Raw genomic sequence first — 12987 nt, forward strand, 5'->3', positions numbered from 1 at the left:
TTCACCAGATTGTGTGTCAGAAAACAGGGAGGGACCAATCTGGCTCTTTTGATAACAACTCCCTCTTACAGGAGCAAATGGGGGCCCATGAGAAGTCCATTACTCCCTTGAGAGGGCATCTTGCAGAGTGACTGAGTTACCTCCCACTAGGCCCACCTCTTTCAGGTTCTACCACCTCATCACTGAGGACCAACCCTCCAGCCTTTGAACCTTTGGGACAAACCACATCATATCATCACAAGCTCCAACAAAGCTACCATCATCAGAGCAGGATGTCCCAGTCTACAACATGTGCGTATGTGGGGGTTGGGGAAGGTTGATCTCACAAGTCACTGGAAGCAGCCAGAGCCCCCATTCCAGAACCTCTGTGATGTCACTTCTGTTGTCATGGCAGTCTGGGTGCCAACCCAGAAGAGTTCGTTGGTGGCTTCAGTCTGTGAGGCTTGGTGGTCTAGCCATGGCCTCTTCACAGAGTATCACGCCCCCAAATGAACCTCCGATCGAATCCTCATGGCTGAAACCAAGCCTGTTTCCAGCTTTTAATGCAATGCTTCTTATTACAATAAGTGGAATCTTCTTCGCCTTTCCGTGAGTCTCCCATTGAAGGTGTCAGTGTCTTAGACACAGAAGAGAAAATAGACAAGGACAGTACAGAGGCAGGGAGGGAAGTGGAGAGAGAGGGTCAGCAGGGGAAGGAGGATATAGAGTTAGAGGGAACCCAATGTGAAAGCACAGAGGTCTGGAGTGCCTGACGCATTTAGGGAACTATGAGAGACTGGTAATGCTGGTGACATTTTGTGGAGTCTCCATGGTCTGTCTCTAACCTGGATATTTAGATCAGTCCTTAAGGCGAGTGAGTCCTACCTCAGGTGAACTAGGCCTTGTGGGGAGCTCTGGGTTTCCCCAGACTAGGACTGAGTCTGGCTCTGGTTTCAGGTGCCGGTGGTTGGCTCAGAATGGGCAGTGGGAATTTGCCGTGGTTTCGGGCCTATTCTTTATACTGTCCTTCTGCAGCCTCATTTTCCTCAATGGGTCAGACCCAGGCATTTTGCACAAAGGTAAGGCCTCAGACCCCTGGAGAAGGAGGTGGTATCCCAAGGGCTGATGCCTATAGGGGTGATTTCAAACATGCTAACCCCCCTCAACCCCACCCCCTGCCCCCGTGGCCTCAGGAGCCCTTCCCTCCATGTCATCATTACTTGGGCCCTGGAACTTCATTTCCCAAGCCACTGAAGTGCGAAAAAACAGAATCCTGGAGGTGTTCCAGCTGCTTTCGAAGGAAGGACTGGGCAGGCTGGCAAGAGAGGCCAGCAGGCCCTTCCAAACCACGCAGTTCACTCCTCCACCTTCCCATTTTACACACGACTTCAAGCACTGATCACTATTCCAAAAGGGGAGAGCTCTGTATAGAGCTCCTGTGGCTGGACAGCCCTTTCTCTCTGACTGCCGCCCATCTGAGTGGTCAGCTTGCTCAACAGGGACCGGGATTCCCCTGCCCTCCTCCTCCCCACCCTTCTTGTTGCCCAATGATGCTATGGGGCGGCCCCAAGCAGTAGAGTGGTGGAAGGGCCTCCTGCCACTGCCCAAATCTCTTCCCCTGCCAGGCTCCTTAGAAGAGGACCCCAACATTCAATACATAGCACGAGTGAACAACACGGCCTTTCGCCTGCAGTGGTGCTCGAAGTGTTCTTTCCATCGTCCACCCCGGACCCACCACTGTCCCTTCTGTAATATCTGTGTGGAGGTAAGTACTCCTCCTTCCTGTCCACTCACCAACCCATCCCAGGGCACCTGGCCAGGACCAGGAACCTCACATCATATGTGGTCCAGGGGTGGGTATGAGATCATCTTCCCACACTGCTACAAGTGGCTCTCAGCCACTCTTGGTCACTTATATATGTTATTGCCTCCAGTTCTGCACTTGTCCTGAGACGCTGGCCTTGCTTGCACAGGTGCTGACATGCAAAGGGCACCATCTGTGCTGAGCCTGGTGGAGTCAAGGGGAGGAAAGGCAGTGACTGTCCCACTAGCTTGCTGATACTAGATACCCATAACTTTAGGCCGGCTGCTGCCCTGTTCTGGGTATTGTTGCCTGTCCACCTCTGGGTGTCCAATTGAGGGTTTCCTGGGTTCCGAGTGCTCTTCTCTCATGTGCACACCTTGCACGGGTTTCCAATACAGAAGGCTGGCTGGGCTAGAAATTCTTCTCATCCTTACCCAGTATCTGAAAAAATACAGCTTCACAGCTTTTCTGTATCCTGCTCAAAGTGACACCAGGCAGGTCTTGTCTCTAGAGACCTCACTCATGACAAATGACCTGATGAGCCATGGCGTCCTAACTGTGCTCTATCCATGGGCGTGCTGGTTTCACCCTGGAGATGGGAGCTCACGTGCAGGGCCAAGAGCAGGAGGTCTAGGGGCTGGGTTGAGGGGGGGCCTCAAGATTTGGGGGTATTGGGCTAAGCCAAATAGACCCTCAAGGTCTGCCTTCTCTCCCCTAGGACTTTGACCACCACTGCCTGTGGGTAAACAATTGTGTAGGTCAAAGAAATTTCCGCGTATTCGTGCTGCTGCTGGTGTCCCTGTGCCTTTATCTGGTTGTTCTTCTGGCTACCAGTGTGCTTTTTCTCATTCGTACAAGACACATGCCCTTGTCGCTGGACTCAGCCATGGCGTATCCACCCAGTCCCAAGGGCCCACACTGGGAAGAGAATGGGTTGTGGGGAGGGACGGACAGCCAAGGGGCAGGACAGCCAAGAGGTGGGGTTAACCGAGGGAGGGCTGATGTTGTGGGCAGGGCTAAAGGGAGAAGCTACTTGGGAGGACCTATGAAGGACAGATTGAAGGCGAGTGGGGTCAGGGAGATGGGCGTGGTAGGATGGACTATGGAGTTAAGAATCTAGGGAGGCCAAGAAGTGGGGTAATGAAGGTTGAAAAGGGTCAAGTGGGAGGCCAGCATGGTGGGGTGAGGTTTCTCTTGGGTGTGCTGGATTAATTGTCCAGTCCAGGGAGGAAAAAGTGGGTGGGCGGGGCCAGCCAGGGCGGGGCTAATGAGGGCTGTCGGTCGTTGGGCGGGGCCAGGAGAGAAGAGTTTGTCTGTTCTTCTTAGCTTGTGTATGCACAGCATCGCAGTAGCTGTACCCGTCTTGGTACTCCTGCTGCCTGTCATTCTGCTCCTGATGATACAGGCTGTGTCGGTGAGCAAGGTAAGCGAGTACTGCAATACCAGACGGTGCGGAGGCATCTTGCATCTTTGGGAATCCGGCACTTTCGGCTGATCTTCACTGCCCTTGGTCCTGATGGTGCCTCATGAGTCCTTCCAGACCCACCCCTTAAGATGCAGCTCAGATCTTTCCTCCCCCTGGAGCTCAGTGGTCATTCTTCCTCGTGGGTGCATTGCATGGAGAGCCTGTTATTTGAGGGATGGGTGCATCCTGCGCTTGTGTTGATAAGAACCCTGTGATCAGAATAACACCAGCAGACACCTAGGGAAACGCTTGAGACGGGGGTCGGTCCTGAGTGGTGTAGCAGCCTGCAAGAAACTGAGTTTGGCGAGGCCAGCATTGTAGAGGAGGACGTGCCACTCTTCCTGTCCTAGGTGTGATTTTGCAAAGGTGGAAGACAGGAGGGTGTTGTCTGTGAGAGGCACACCTTTGCAAAAAGGCAGAGAAACCCGAATGTAGGATGTTAAGGAAATGAGGAAGGAACGATTCTAAATCAAACCCAAGGTGCCAGATAATTTATAAGGAGGAGTCAAGATTAAAAAGCCCCTAAAAGTTGAGCGTGAAATTTAGTTTTGATGAAGTGGAAACCTGGGAGCCATGGTGGGATTTAAAAAAAAAAAAAACAACAAAAACTCATTTATTGAGGAATAAATTAAAACTGCAAAATTCACCCTTTTAGTCTAGGATACGGGATTTTGACAACTGGATACTGTCCTGCATTCTCCAGCATGATCAAGTTTAGGCAGTTTCTTTACTCCAGAATATCCTTTCATTCACCTGTTGTTGTCAGTCTCTCTCCCTATGTCCTTCTGGTTTTTCTTTTTTTCCAGGGTCACATGTAAATGGAGTCATTGCCTTCTTTTCTCTGGCTTTATTTATTTAGGACAATGTATTTGAGATTCATCCATGTTGTCGCTCATATCAGTATTTTATTTCTTTTATTGCTGTGTAGAAGCGTATGGATGCCCTATAGATTGTTTATACATTCATCAAACGAAGGATTTTTTACATTATATCTAGTTTTTGCCAGTATTTTTGTTTGTTTTGTTTTGTTTGTTTCATACTAGAAATTGAACCGGGGGGTGTTTAATCACTGAGGCACATTCCTAGCACCCCTCAAATTATGTTTAAAATTTTTTTTTTTTAATTTTGAGACAGGGTCTCACTAAGTTGCTTAGCGCATCACTAAGTTGCTGAGGCTGACTTTGAACTTGCCATCCTCTTGCTTCAGGCTCCCAAGCCTCTGGGATTATAGGTGTGGGCCACTATGCCTAGCTAGTTTGGAGTAGTTATAAATAAAGCTGCCCTAAACATTGATGCACAGGCATGTGAACATAGTTTTCATTTTTGTTGAATAAATTCTTAAGGGTGGCATTGCTGAGTCATAAGGTAAACACGTGTGGAACTTTGTAGGAAATTGCCAAATTTGTCTTCCAAAACAACTGTAAGGTTTCTAAATTCTACCAGCAATGTTGGGAATTCCAGTTGCTTCACATCCTCACCAACATTTCACACTTTTTTTTTTCAAATATATTTTAGGTATCAGTTGACCTTTTATTTATTTATATGCAGTGCTAAGAATCGAATTCAGTGCCTCACACACACTAGGCAAGCATTATACCACTGAGCCACAACCCCAGCCCCTCACACTGTCCTTTGTTATTTTGTTTTGTCTTTTAATCAAACCTGTCTTATTAAATGAGTCGTAGTATTTCATTAAGGTTCCAGGTAGTGTTTTCCTAATGAGTAATGGTGTTGAGCCTATTTTCATGTCTGTTTGGCCTTCAGTGGGTCTTTGGTAAAATGTTTACTCCTGGCAGGGCACAGTGGCGCACACCTGTAATCCCAGCAGCTTGGGAGGCTGAGACAGGAGGATTCCGAGTTCAAAGCCAGCCTCAGCAAAGCGAGGAACTAAGCAACTCTGTGAGACCCTGTCTCTAATAAAATACAAAAAAAAAATGGACTGGGGATGTGGCTCAGTGGTTGAGTGTCCCTATATTCAATCCGTGGTACCCACTCCCCCCAAAAGCGTTTCCTCCAATCTTTTGCCCATTTGAAAAAACGGTTGTTTTCTTATTGAGTTTTAATAGTTTTCTACATCAGATTCAGATCTAGGTTTTGCACATCTCTTCTTGCAATCTGTGACTTGTCAATCCATTTTCTTCATACCATCTTCCCAAGATCAGGAGTCCTTAGTGTTGTTTTTCTAGGACTAGGGGTTGAATCCGGGGTGCTCAACCACTGAGTTCTCCCTCAGCATTTTGTGGCTGTTGTACATTCTACATAGAAAATTGTCATCTGTGAAGAACAGTTTCATTACCTTCTTTGCAATCTGTGTATCTTTATTGCTTTTTCTTTTTAGTGTTGAATAGGAATGATAGGGGTGGGCATCTCTGCCCTGGGATTCCTTTAGTATGGCAATCTCTTGACTAAAGGCTCTTTCAGTAAGACTGGTGGGCAGCATCAGTGGGGGAGGGGATGCTGCAGACCCCGAGACAGTGAACAGACAGAGGAGCCTACCTGCTCATCACCTCCCATCCTTTTAGTCCCCAGCCCACCACTGCCATATCTGGTCCTCCTCCCACCTGAGACTCTGTGCTTGGCCCTTATTCATCAGCCCTGTGGTCTGCCTTTACTTTGAGCTTGACCTTTACTGCTTTGTGTACTGAAGGCCTTCAGCCCAGATTTTCCTGGGCCATGTGATTTTTGACTAGGAAACTATGATGGGGCCTCCCCACTGCCCCTGTCCTCCCAGATAGTGAAATTCAGTTAAGGCATAATTTTAGAAAAAAAAAAAAAATGAGAGGTGGGGAAATGAAGTGGGAGTGGGGTGGTGACATTGTCTTTGGAGCAATTGAGCAGCACAAGGAAGAGTTTAAAAGGTATCTGAAAGGGGCTGGGGTTGTAGCTCAGTGGCAGAGAACTTGCCTAGCATGTGTGAGGCACTGAGTTTGATCCTCAGCACCCCATACAAATTAAAAAAAAATAATAAGGTCTATCAACAACTAAAAAATATTTTTTTAAAAAGGGGGGTGTGTGGAAGGATGAGGTAAGAGGACAGGTGTGGCCAATGGAGACAGAACAAGGATCTTGCACAGGGAGGCACAGGATGATGAGGAGCCCTGAGAAGGCAGGAGAAAGGAGTGCAGTGTCAGCACTGTCTGCGGAGAGCTGCTCACAAGTGGGTCAAGGGAGGTCACTCTTCCTAGGAGCATAGGAAGGCAGGAGGCCCTGGGTCACTCTTGGGCTCCCCTGCCCTTAGAATCTTGCTCCAGGCCTGGGATGAGCCCTGGCTAAGCTGACTGACTTAGGAGGAGTCACTGTGAGATGGCCTTGCCCAGTCCTGCTGATTCTGAGCTCCTCTTCCCATCCCCATCTCCCTCCAGGGCAAATCACTCCGGAACAACAACCCCTTCGACCAGGGCTGTGCCAACAACTGGTATTTGACCATTTGTATGCCAGTGGGACCCAAGTGAGTTGGTAAACTGAAGGCTCAAGTGGTGGATCTCTGGGGCTGGTGGGAGTGGGGTGAGATAAAGCTGGGTTTTCTTCTTTGGTCCCTGACCCCAGCTCCCAGGCCCTGTCACCCATTGTCCTTTCCTTTGGGGTTTTCCCCAGGGCACTCTGGGAGCCTCTGGGAACGTCCCTATTCATTGCCCTTCTAGGTTCTTGCCCTAAGAAATGGAGTAGAGGGGAAATGCAGCCTGGATGAGACTCCTGGCTGGGAACCCTGGGCTCTGTGCTTTCCAAGCTGAGGGTGAGGGTGGTCAGGGGGACCAGGCCAAGGTGGGTAGTGACTCCCTGCATTTGGTCTATCACGCCCCAGGTACATGTCTGCAGCTACTTGGATGCAGCAGGCGGAAGGCACGGAGTGGGACCCTGAGCAAGGGGACCCAGTGCACACACGGTTCTCGCCACAATATTCCCGTCAACACCGTCCCACAGAGCTCCCTGGGCCCACATCTCCAACACATGGGCAGGGCCCCCCAGGGAGTGGCGAGGCTGCAGCTTTACAGGAGGTGAGGAATAGTGGGTGTGCATTGGGAGAAGGATGTCTGTGGGTCACACATGTGTTGGGGGAGGCTCCTGAGGTTGGGCTGGCCCTGAAGCTGAAGCACATGGAGCTTAAGGAACGGAAATATGAACCTGAGTGTGCGGGTTCCAGGTTTCAGAGTACTCCCAGGTGTTGCTGAATAGACAAAGAGAAAAGACTGCACCACTAATTTGCTAGTTGGCCTTGGCCAGTCCCTTACCTTTCTAGGCCTCAGTTTCCTCAGTTATTAATGAGGACTGAGACTAGTAATTTATGTTTTAAAGGAGATTCTTTTTTGGGGGGGAGGGGGACAGGGAATTGAACTCAGGGCACTCGACCCCTGAGCCACATCCCCAGCCCTATTTTGTATTTTATTTAGAGACAGGATCTCACTAAGTTACTTAGTGCCTCACTTTTGCTGAGGCTGGCTTTGAACTTGTGATCCTCCTGCCTCAGCCTCCCAGGCCACTAGAATTATAGTCATGTGCCACTGTGCCTGGCTCTTTATTTATTTTTTTTTTTATGGAAATTTGTACTTGAAATCCCATGTGAAATATATGAAGTGGAGCATTAGGAGTGCAGTAGGGTAGATAACCCATGGTGCCCACCAAGGGCCCTTGCATTACTTGGGGTAAAAGCCCTCTCCTTTGTCCTGTCTCCTGGGGCCCAGAGCCATGACTGTGAACTGCAGGGTAGAAGCTAGAAAGAACACCCATGTATTGACTTATGTGTTTAGATTTCCATCAGCCCGATGCCGCAGCAAAAAGCCCACAGAGAAGACTTGGCCTCCCATCCACGAGCCTCTCACTCACCCATTCAAACTGCTGGATACCAGGACATCTGAACTTCATCTTTTGAGCCTCCATGTGGAGGCCTCTCGTAGCTGAGCCCTCAATCACTCCCCTATTGGGAGTGCTAAGACTTCCATTCCTGTTGTACATTTGTAAATAGTTTTTACTTCTTCCTATGGCTGCTCTGTCTGTTTGTTCTAGGTTTAGAGAAGCGGTGTTTCCTGGGGATGTAGGGAGGCTCTGAGGGGTTGGAACAAAGCCCTCTTGGAAGGGAAAGATCCTTGCTCTCTGAGAACCCAAGCTAGGGAACCAACATTGTCTAGCTCATTGACCTTGAGCAAGACACTTGTCATTTCTCTCATCCTTAAAATGTGGCAACAGTAATAATCACAGTGACTGACCTGGCTGGCTTCCTGGCAAGGGCTGGAGATGGGAGGAGAGAAAACCCCCAGCTAGCACTAGGGATGGAGCAAGCCCTGTCCTGCAGCATCCCTGTCTGACTACAGGGGGTGCCAGCTGCCCAGGAATTTGAAAACCAAGTCTGGCCCAGCCCTCTAGTGGGAGGTGAGCCAGCCTGAGTCAGTCTGGAGCCCCCTCCTGGGCGCCTCCTCCCCAGATGTGGGAGGGTGGGGGCATTCATCCTGCATCTCTCCTGCAACTGTGTCCCACCCTGGTCCCTTCCCCCTGGGGTGCATCAGGTGCTGGTTCTGGTCCTGTCCCTGGGGTAGGCTCAGGAATTTTGAGTCTGCAGGCCCCAGAGTGTTGGGCAGGGGGCACATCAAACCGTGTGTCTGTTAGTCTCCAGAGTGTGATCTTGGGACTGGGCATAATATCACTTTCGTAGTAGGTTGTTGGAGGAGGAGGTGAGGTGTTTCATCTAGTGCACAGCAGGCAAGCAATGGATGCAGCTGGAATGATTTATGGTTATTTTCTCCACTAGTTGGGCGACCCAACCATGTCAGAATTTCCAGAGTACTATTAGTGGTTGTGGGGCTCTCTGAATTTGTATCAAGGACCCCATATCATCTTGCCACATGAAGCATCAGGACAGACAAACTATACTGCTTCTTTCCATACTTGTATCTGGGTGAAACCATCTTGTGTGATAAAGGTGGAGGCAAAAGGATGTCACCCAAGGGGTCAGATGCATGTCCCTAGGGTGTGTGTGTGTGTGTGTGTGTGTGTGTGTGTGTGTGTGAGAGAGAGAGAGAGAGAGAGAGAGAGAGAGAGAGAGAGAGAGAGAGAGAGAGTATGCACATGTTTGGTATGAGTTCATCCTCGGGGGTGTGTTCGCCCAGCCCCTTATCCTTTCTGACCAACTTTAGGAGGTGGGTGACCTATGATGCAGGATGTGTCTCCAAGTCTCCAGACCACAAAGTCCCACGACAAGACTGCTCTTCCCTCTTCCTTCCCTCCTCAACCTCTCCTGGGAAGCCCAGGCCCAGCCCCACCCCCCTGCCCTGGCTTGAACTCCAACACTTCTCATCCCCTTTCCCTGTCCCAATATCTATCTCCCTGGGCTCAAGTCCTTTTGGGGCTTAAGGCTTTTCTCAAATCTTATTCCTGCTCACTTCCTCTGTCTGGGAAGCCCAAGTTCATGGGCACATGGCAGAGAAAGAGGGGAGGAGTCCCTGTGCCCAGGTTTTAGTGCCTGTGAATCTGTGTGTGCAGTAGGGATGTCTCAACCCTGCTGAACAACAGGGGGAAAGGCCGAGTGGGGAAGCCAGAGGCTCCCAAGCTCATTCCCAAAGGACAGCCCTCCCAATAAACTGGATCTGAGTGAGGGAGGAGAGAGGTGGTCCAGGAGCCTGGGCCAAGGCCTGGATGTGCATCATGGAACTGCCTGGGTGGGGGAGTGCTGGAGGGAGTCCAGCTCCAAGCGGGGCCCAGAAGGCCAGGCCCCAGTCTCTGAGGAGTTCATGCTGCCTCCTCCAGCCCCGCTGGCTGTCCCCCTGCCATCCTGCCTATCCCCCTGCCATCCTGCCTGGTTCAGGTCTGCACTCATTGGCTCCCTGCCTTCAGGTATACAGGGCCTCACTCAGTCTCAGGCAAGGGCCTTTTAAGTCCTAAGCTAGATGTGACACATCTCCTTGACAATCTGGTCCTCAGTTTCCCCACTAGAAAAGGATGTAATTTCCCTCAGATTCTCAAAAGAGGACATGGCCTTTCCAAAGGCAAAGACTTCCTGCTCTGGGATGAAGATTTTAGGTGTGTCCGCCCCCTGCCCCCAGCCTAGGATTCCTAGGATTTCCTTAAGAAAGACCCTTGGATCAGGCTCATTGCTTCTTGAGCATTAAGTGGGACATAGAACATTCCTTCCTTTGACGTCCTCCACCATACCCTCTACCCTAAGCCTTGGGCCAGTCTTGTGCCTCCTTGCCAAGTTGAGAGGACCCAACTGGGCTGCACCCCCTTCCCTTTTTGCCCCCTTCTCATTTCTGCTGAATGTGCCCTTGATTCTCAGACATGCCCCACCCAATCGTTGGCCCATGGATAAGACAAGGGGTGTTATAGGGGACCAGTTATGGGGCCCACTGTCCACCTACCCAGGAAACTCTGCCATCCCTGGGCCAGAGCCAAGAAATGGCCCCCACGCCTGCAGGGCTACCAGGTGCCCACAAGCTCCTAGAACCGTAATGCCAGATTCGTGGGACCCCAATAGACCTCCAGGAGCCGAATCTGATGCAATTACACAAGAGTCTTTATTGCAGGCTCGCGCCTGGACTCTCAACCGTTTGCAATTCAGCGGTCCTGAGTAGTGAGTCCCAACCCTTAGTTAGTGAGAATTTATAGGTTTTGGGGGGATACACTATGCATCACAACATCACACAGAAAATCATTTTATACCGCGCGAAAATCAAACAACAATTCTTAACATTGATGAGCACATTCACTGGCCGGAACACGTTGGGTAAGGGTAGTGGGTGAATTCAAATGATGGATATATTTGAACTGATTGGTTTAGGCCCGGAAGGGTTGCAAGAGTCTCTATGCCAAACTGCAGGGTTGCCTAATCATGTTATACATCACGGAAACTACTGGGAGGTCACCTGACATTTCAGATATTTTTCCTGTCTCCTGCTGATTGGTGGTTGCTAGGGGGTTGCTATGGGTCCTCACCTAGCTTAACTGAGTCAGGGTCACCTAGCACCACAGATCCCTTTTGTTAAACAACTCAGCAGGGTGGGTATGTGCCTAAGAACCTTCTGTGGGTTTTTCCAAGGACAAGAGTCATGCCCCCTCCCTCTGGACAGGCCTTGAGGTAGAAGCTGATTTCTCAAAAATGGAGTCACATCAGTTTCTCAGAACCTGGGATGGAGAGCCTAGCATCTCCAGACCTTTCCTCATGGGCCTCTTGGGAAGTCAGGGCATATAGGATGAGACTCAACCTAGTCACCCAGCTCTGCCGCCAACTAATGTGCCACAGGAGAATCTGTCTTCCCTTTGCTAAAACTTGGAGTCCTCAAGGTAATCATAGATATCACACTGAGGGTCACAGACTCTTAAGTCTTTAGGGAGGGTAGGGACTCCGGGATACCTCATCCAGCTGTCTGCCACCTCCAGTTTTGCAGATGGGGCTCTTAGGTCCTGCAGAGGGAAGAGTTTGCCCAAGATAACCTGGTGGCATCAGCCTGATGGCTTTCTCTGGTTCCCAGGGGACCACTCTCATTCCTGCTTCCAGGGCCATTCCAGCAGGGGAAGGGCTTGGACAGTGACCACAGGGCCCCACTCTCTAGGCAAACTTAGAGCTGGCAGTGAAGTTCAGCACAGGGCTGTCTACTGAAAAGGCGGCCAGTTTGAACCCCTCTCCAACCCTGCACTGTGCCCATAGTGCTCCTGCTGCCTCTGGCTCAGCCCTGTCCTGCTCTGCCCTGAGGGCCCCACCCAAGAAGGCCTGCAAGTGGCTGAGGGTGAGGCAAGGCTAGGACCCCTGGGGCAGAGGAGCTGGTTGTCTGAGGAAGTGGGGGTGTCCTGCCCCTTTTACACACTTTAGAATTCCTTTGTTCTCATGCCTTCACTTCCTCACAACCTGCTTACTTGACCTAAAAGATGGAGTGATCCAAGGGCCAAAAGGAAGTGGATCAGGGGTCCTGGCAAGAAGGGAGCAGCCTAGGAGGCATTCATTAACAGCCCCTACAACTCCCTGCAGGGAGGAATAATCCCTGGAGGCTGGTAACCTTGGCAACAGGTGGAAAAGGGGAAGTGCTCTAGAGGTATTAACATTTTATTACTTTTCCTTTCAAACCAGCCTCCATCTTTCTGATCTGACCCATTATTTATTACTTGCACTGTCCTTTTGTCCCCACCAACAACACTTTCTGAATATGTGTCCTATGAAGACAATGAAATTTGATTCCACGTGTACAGACCACTGATTACTTCAATTTTCCTTACTTCCAATCACCTCTCCCTGTACCTTCGACCTCCCTGCTTCGTTATCATAAATATCCCTAAACCTTATCTGGGAGAGATCTGAGACTTGATCTGTCTTCTGGCTTGGCTGCCTCCTAAATAAACCTTTTCTCGTTTGCAAAACTGGTCATTTTGAGATAGTAATTTGGGAAGACAGAGAGACATACTAAGTGTCAAAAGCAGCGCCATAAACCGCTAAATGTGAAAGGCTCCCTCCAACACTTGCAACTTTGAGGGCAATGTGCAAAGGAGGGTGTAAAATTGTGTAGCTCTACCCTGCTTCCACCTCTAGACCAGACCCTAGCTATCCTCCCTCTGCAAATACTAACACCCCATACCAACAGGTTGCTGTCTGTCTCTCTGGAGATAGCCTGCTTTTCCCCAAAGGGGTCTCTCTCTTAAGATAAGCCCCCATTCTTCCTTGAATATGTATCGACTTCACAAATAAACCTCTGTCTCTGCCTTTGACTGGTGCATGGTAAAATTCTTTTCTGTCATGTCTGCAAGAACCCTGCTGGCCCTGAGT

The 12987-nt window shown here is 50.1% G+C and overlaps 1 protein-coding gene across 1 annotated transcript; it reads left to right on the forward strand.

The window, feature by feature from the left end:
* Positions 1-457: 457 nt before the first annotated feature.
* On the forward strand, positions 458-3278 carry LOC143640204 (palmitoyltransferase ZDHHC19-like). Its single transcript, XM_077108095.1, has 5 exons — positions 458-588; positions 937-1058; positions 1605-1744; positions 2502-2674; positions 3125-3278. The coding sequence occupies exons 1-5, from the start codon at positions 458-460 to the stop codon at positions 3276-3278; spliced, it is 720 nt and encodes a 239-aa protein (XP_076964210.1).
* The last annotated feature ends 9709 nt before the right edge of the window (positions 3279-12987 follow it).

This window comes from Callospermophilus lateralis, unplaced genomic scaffold, assembly GCF_048772815.1.
Source record: "Callospermophilus lateralis isolate mCalLat2 unplaced genomic scaffold, mCalLat2.hap1 Scaffold_1358, whole genome shotgun sequence".
NCBI lineage: Eukaryota > Metazoa > Chordata > Mammalia > Rodentia > Sciuridae > Callospermophilus > Callospermophilus lateralis.

Coding starts and splice junctions, on each gene's coding strand:
- LOC143640204 (XM_077108095.1), top strand. CDS start 458: ATGGCCTCTTCACAGAGTATCACGCCCCCAAATGAACCTCCGATCGAA. Junction 589..936: donor GGAATCTTCTTCGCCTTTCC/GTGAGTCTCCCA, acceptor CTCTGGTTTCAG/GTGCCGGTGGTTGGCTCAGA. Junction 1,745..2,501: donor TCTGTAATATCTGTGTGGAG/GTAAGTACTCCT, acceptor TCTCTCCCCTAG/GACTTTGACCACCACTGCCT.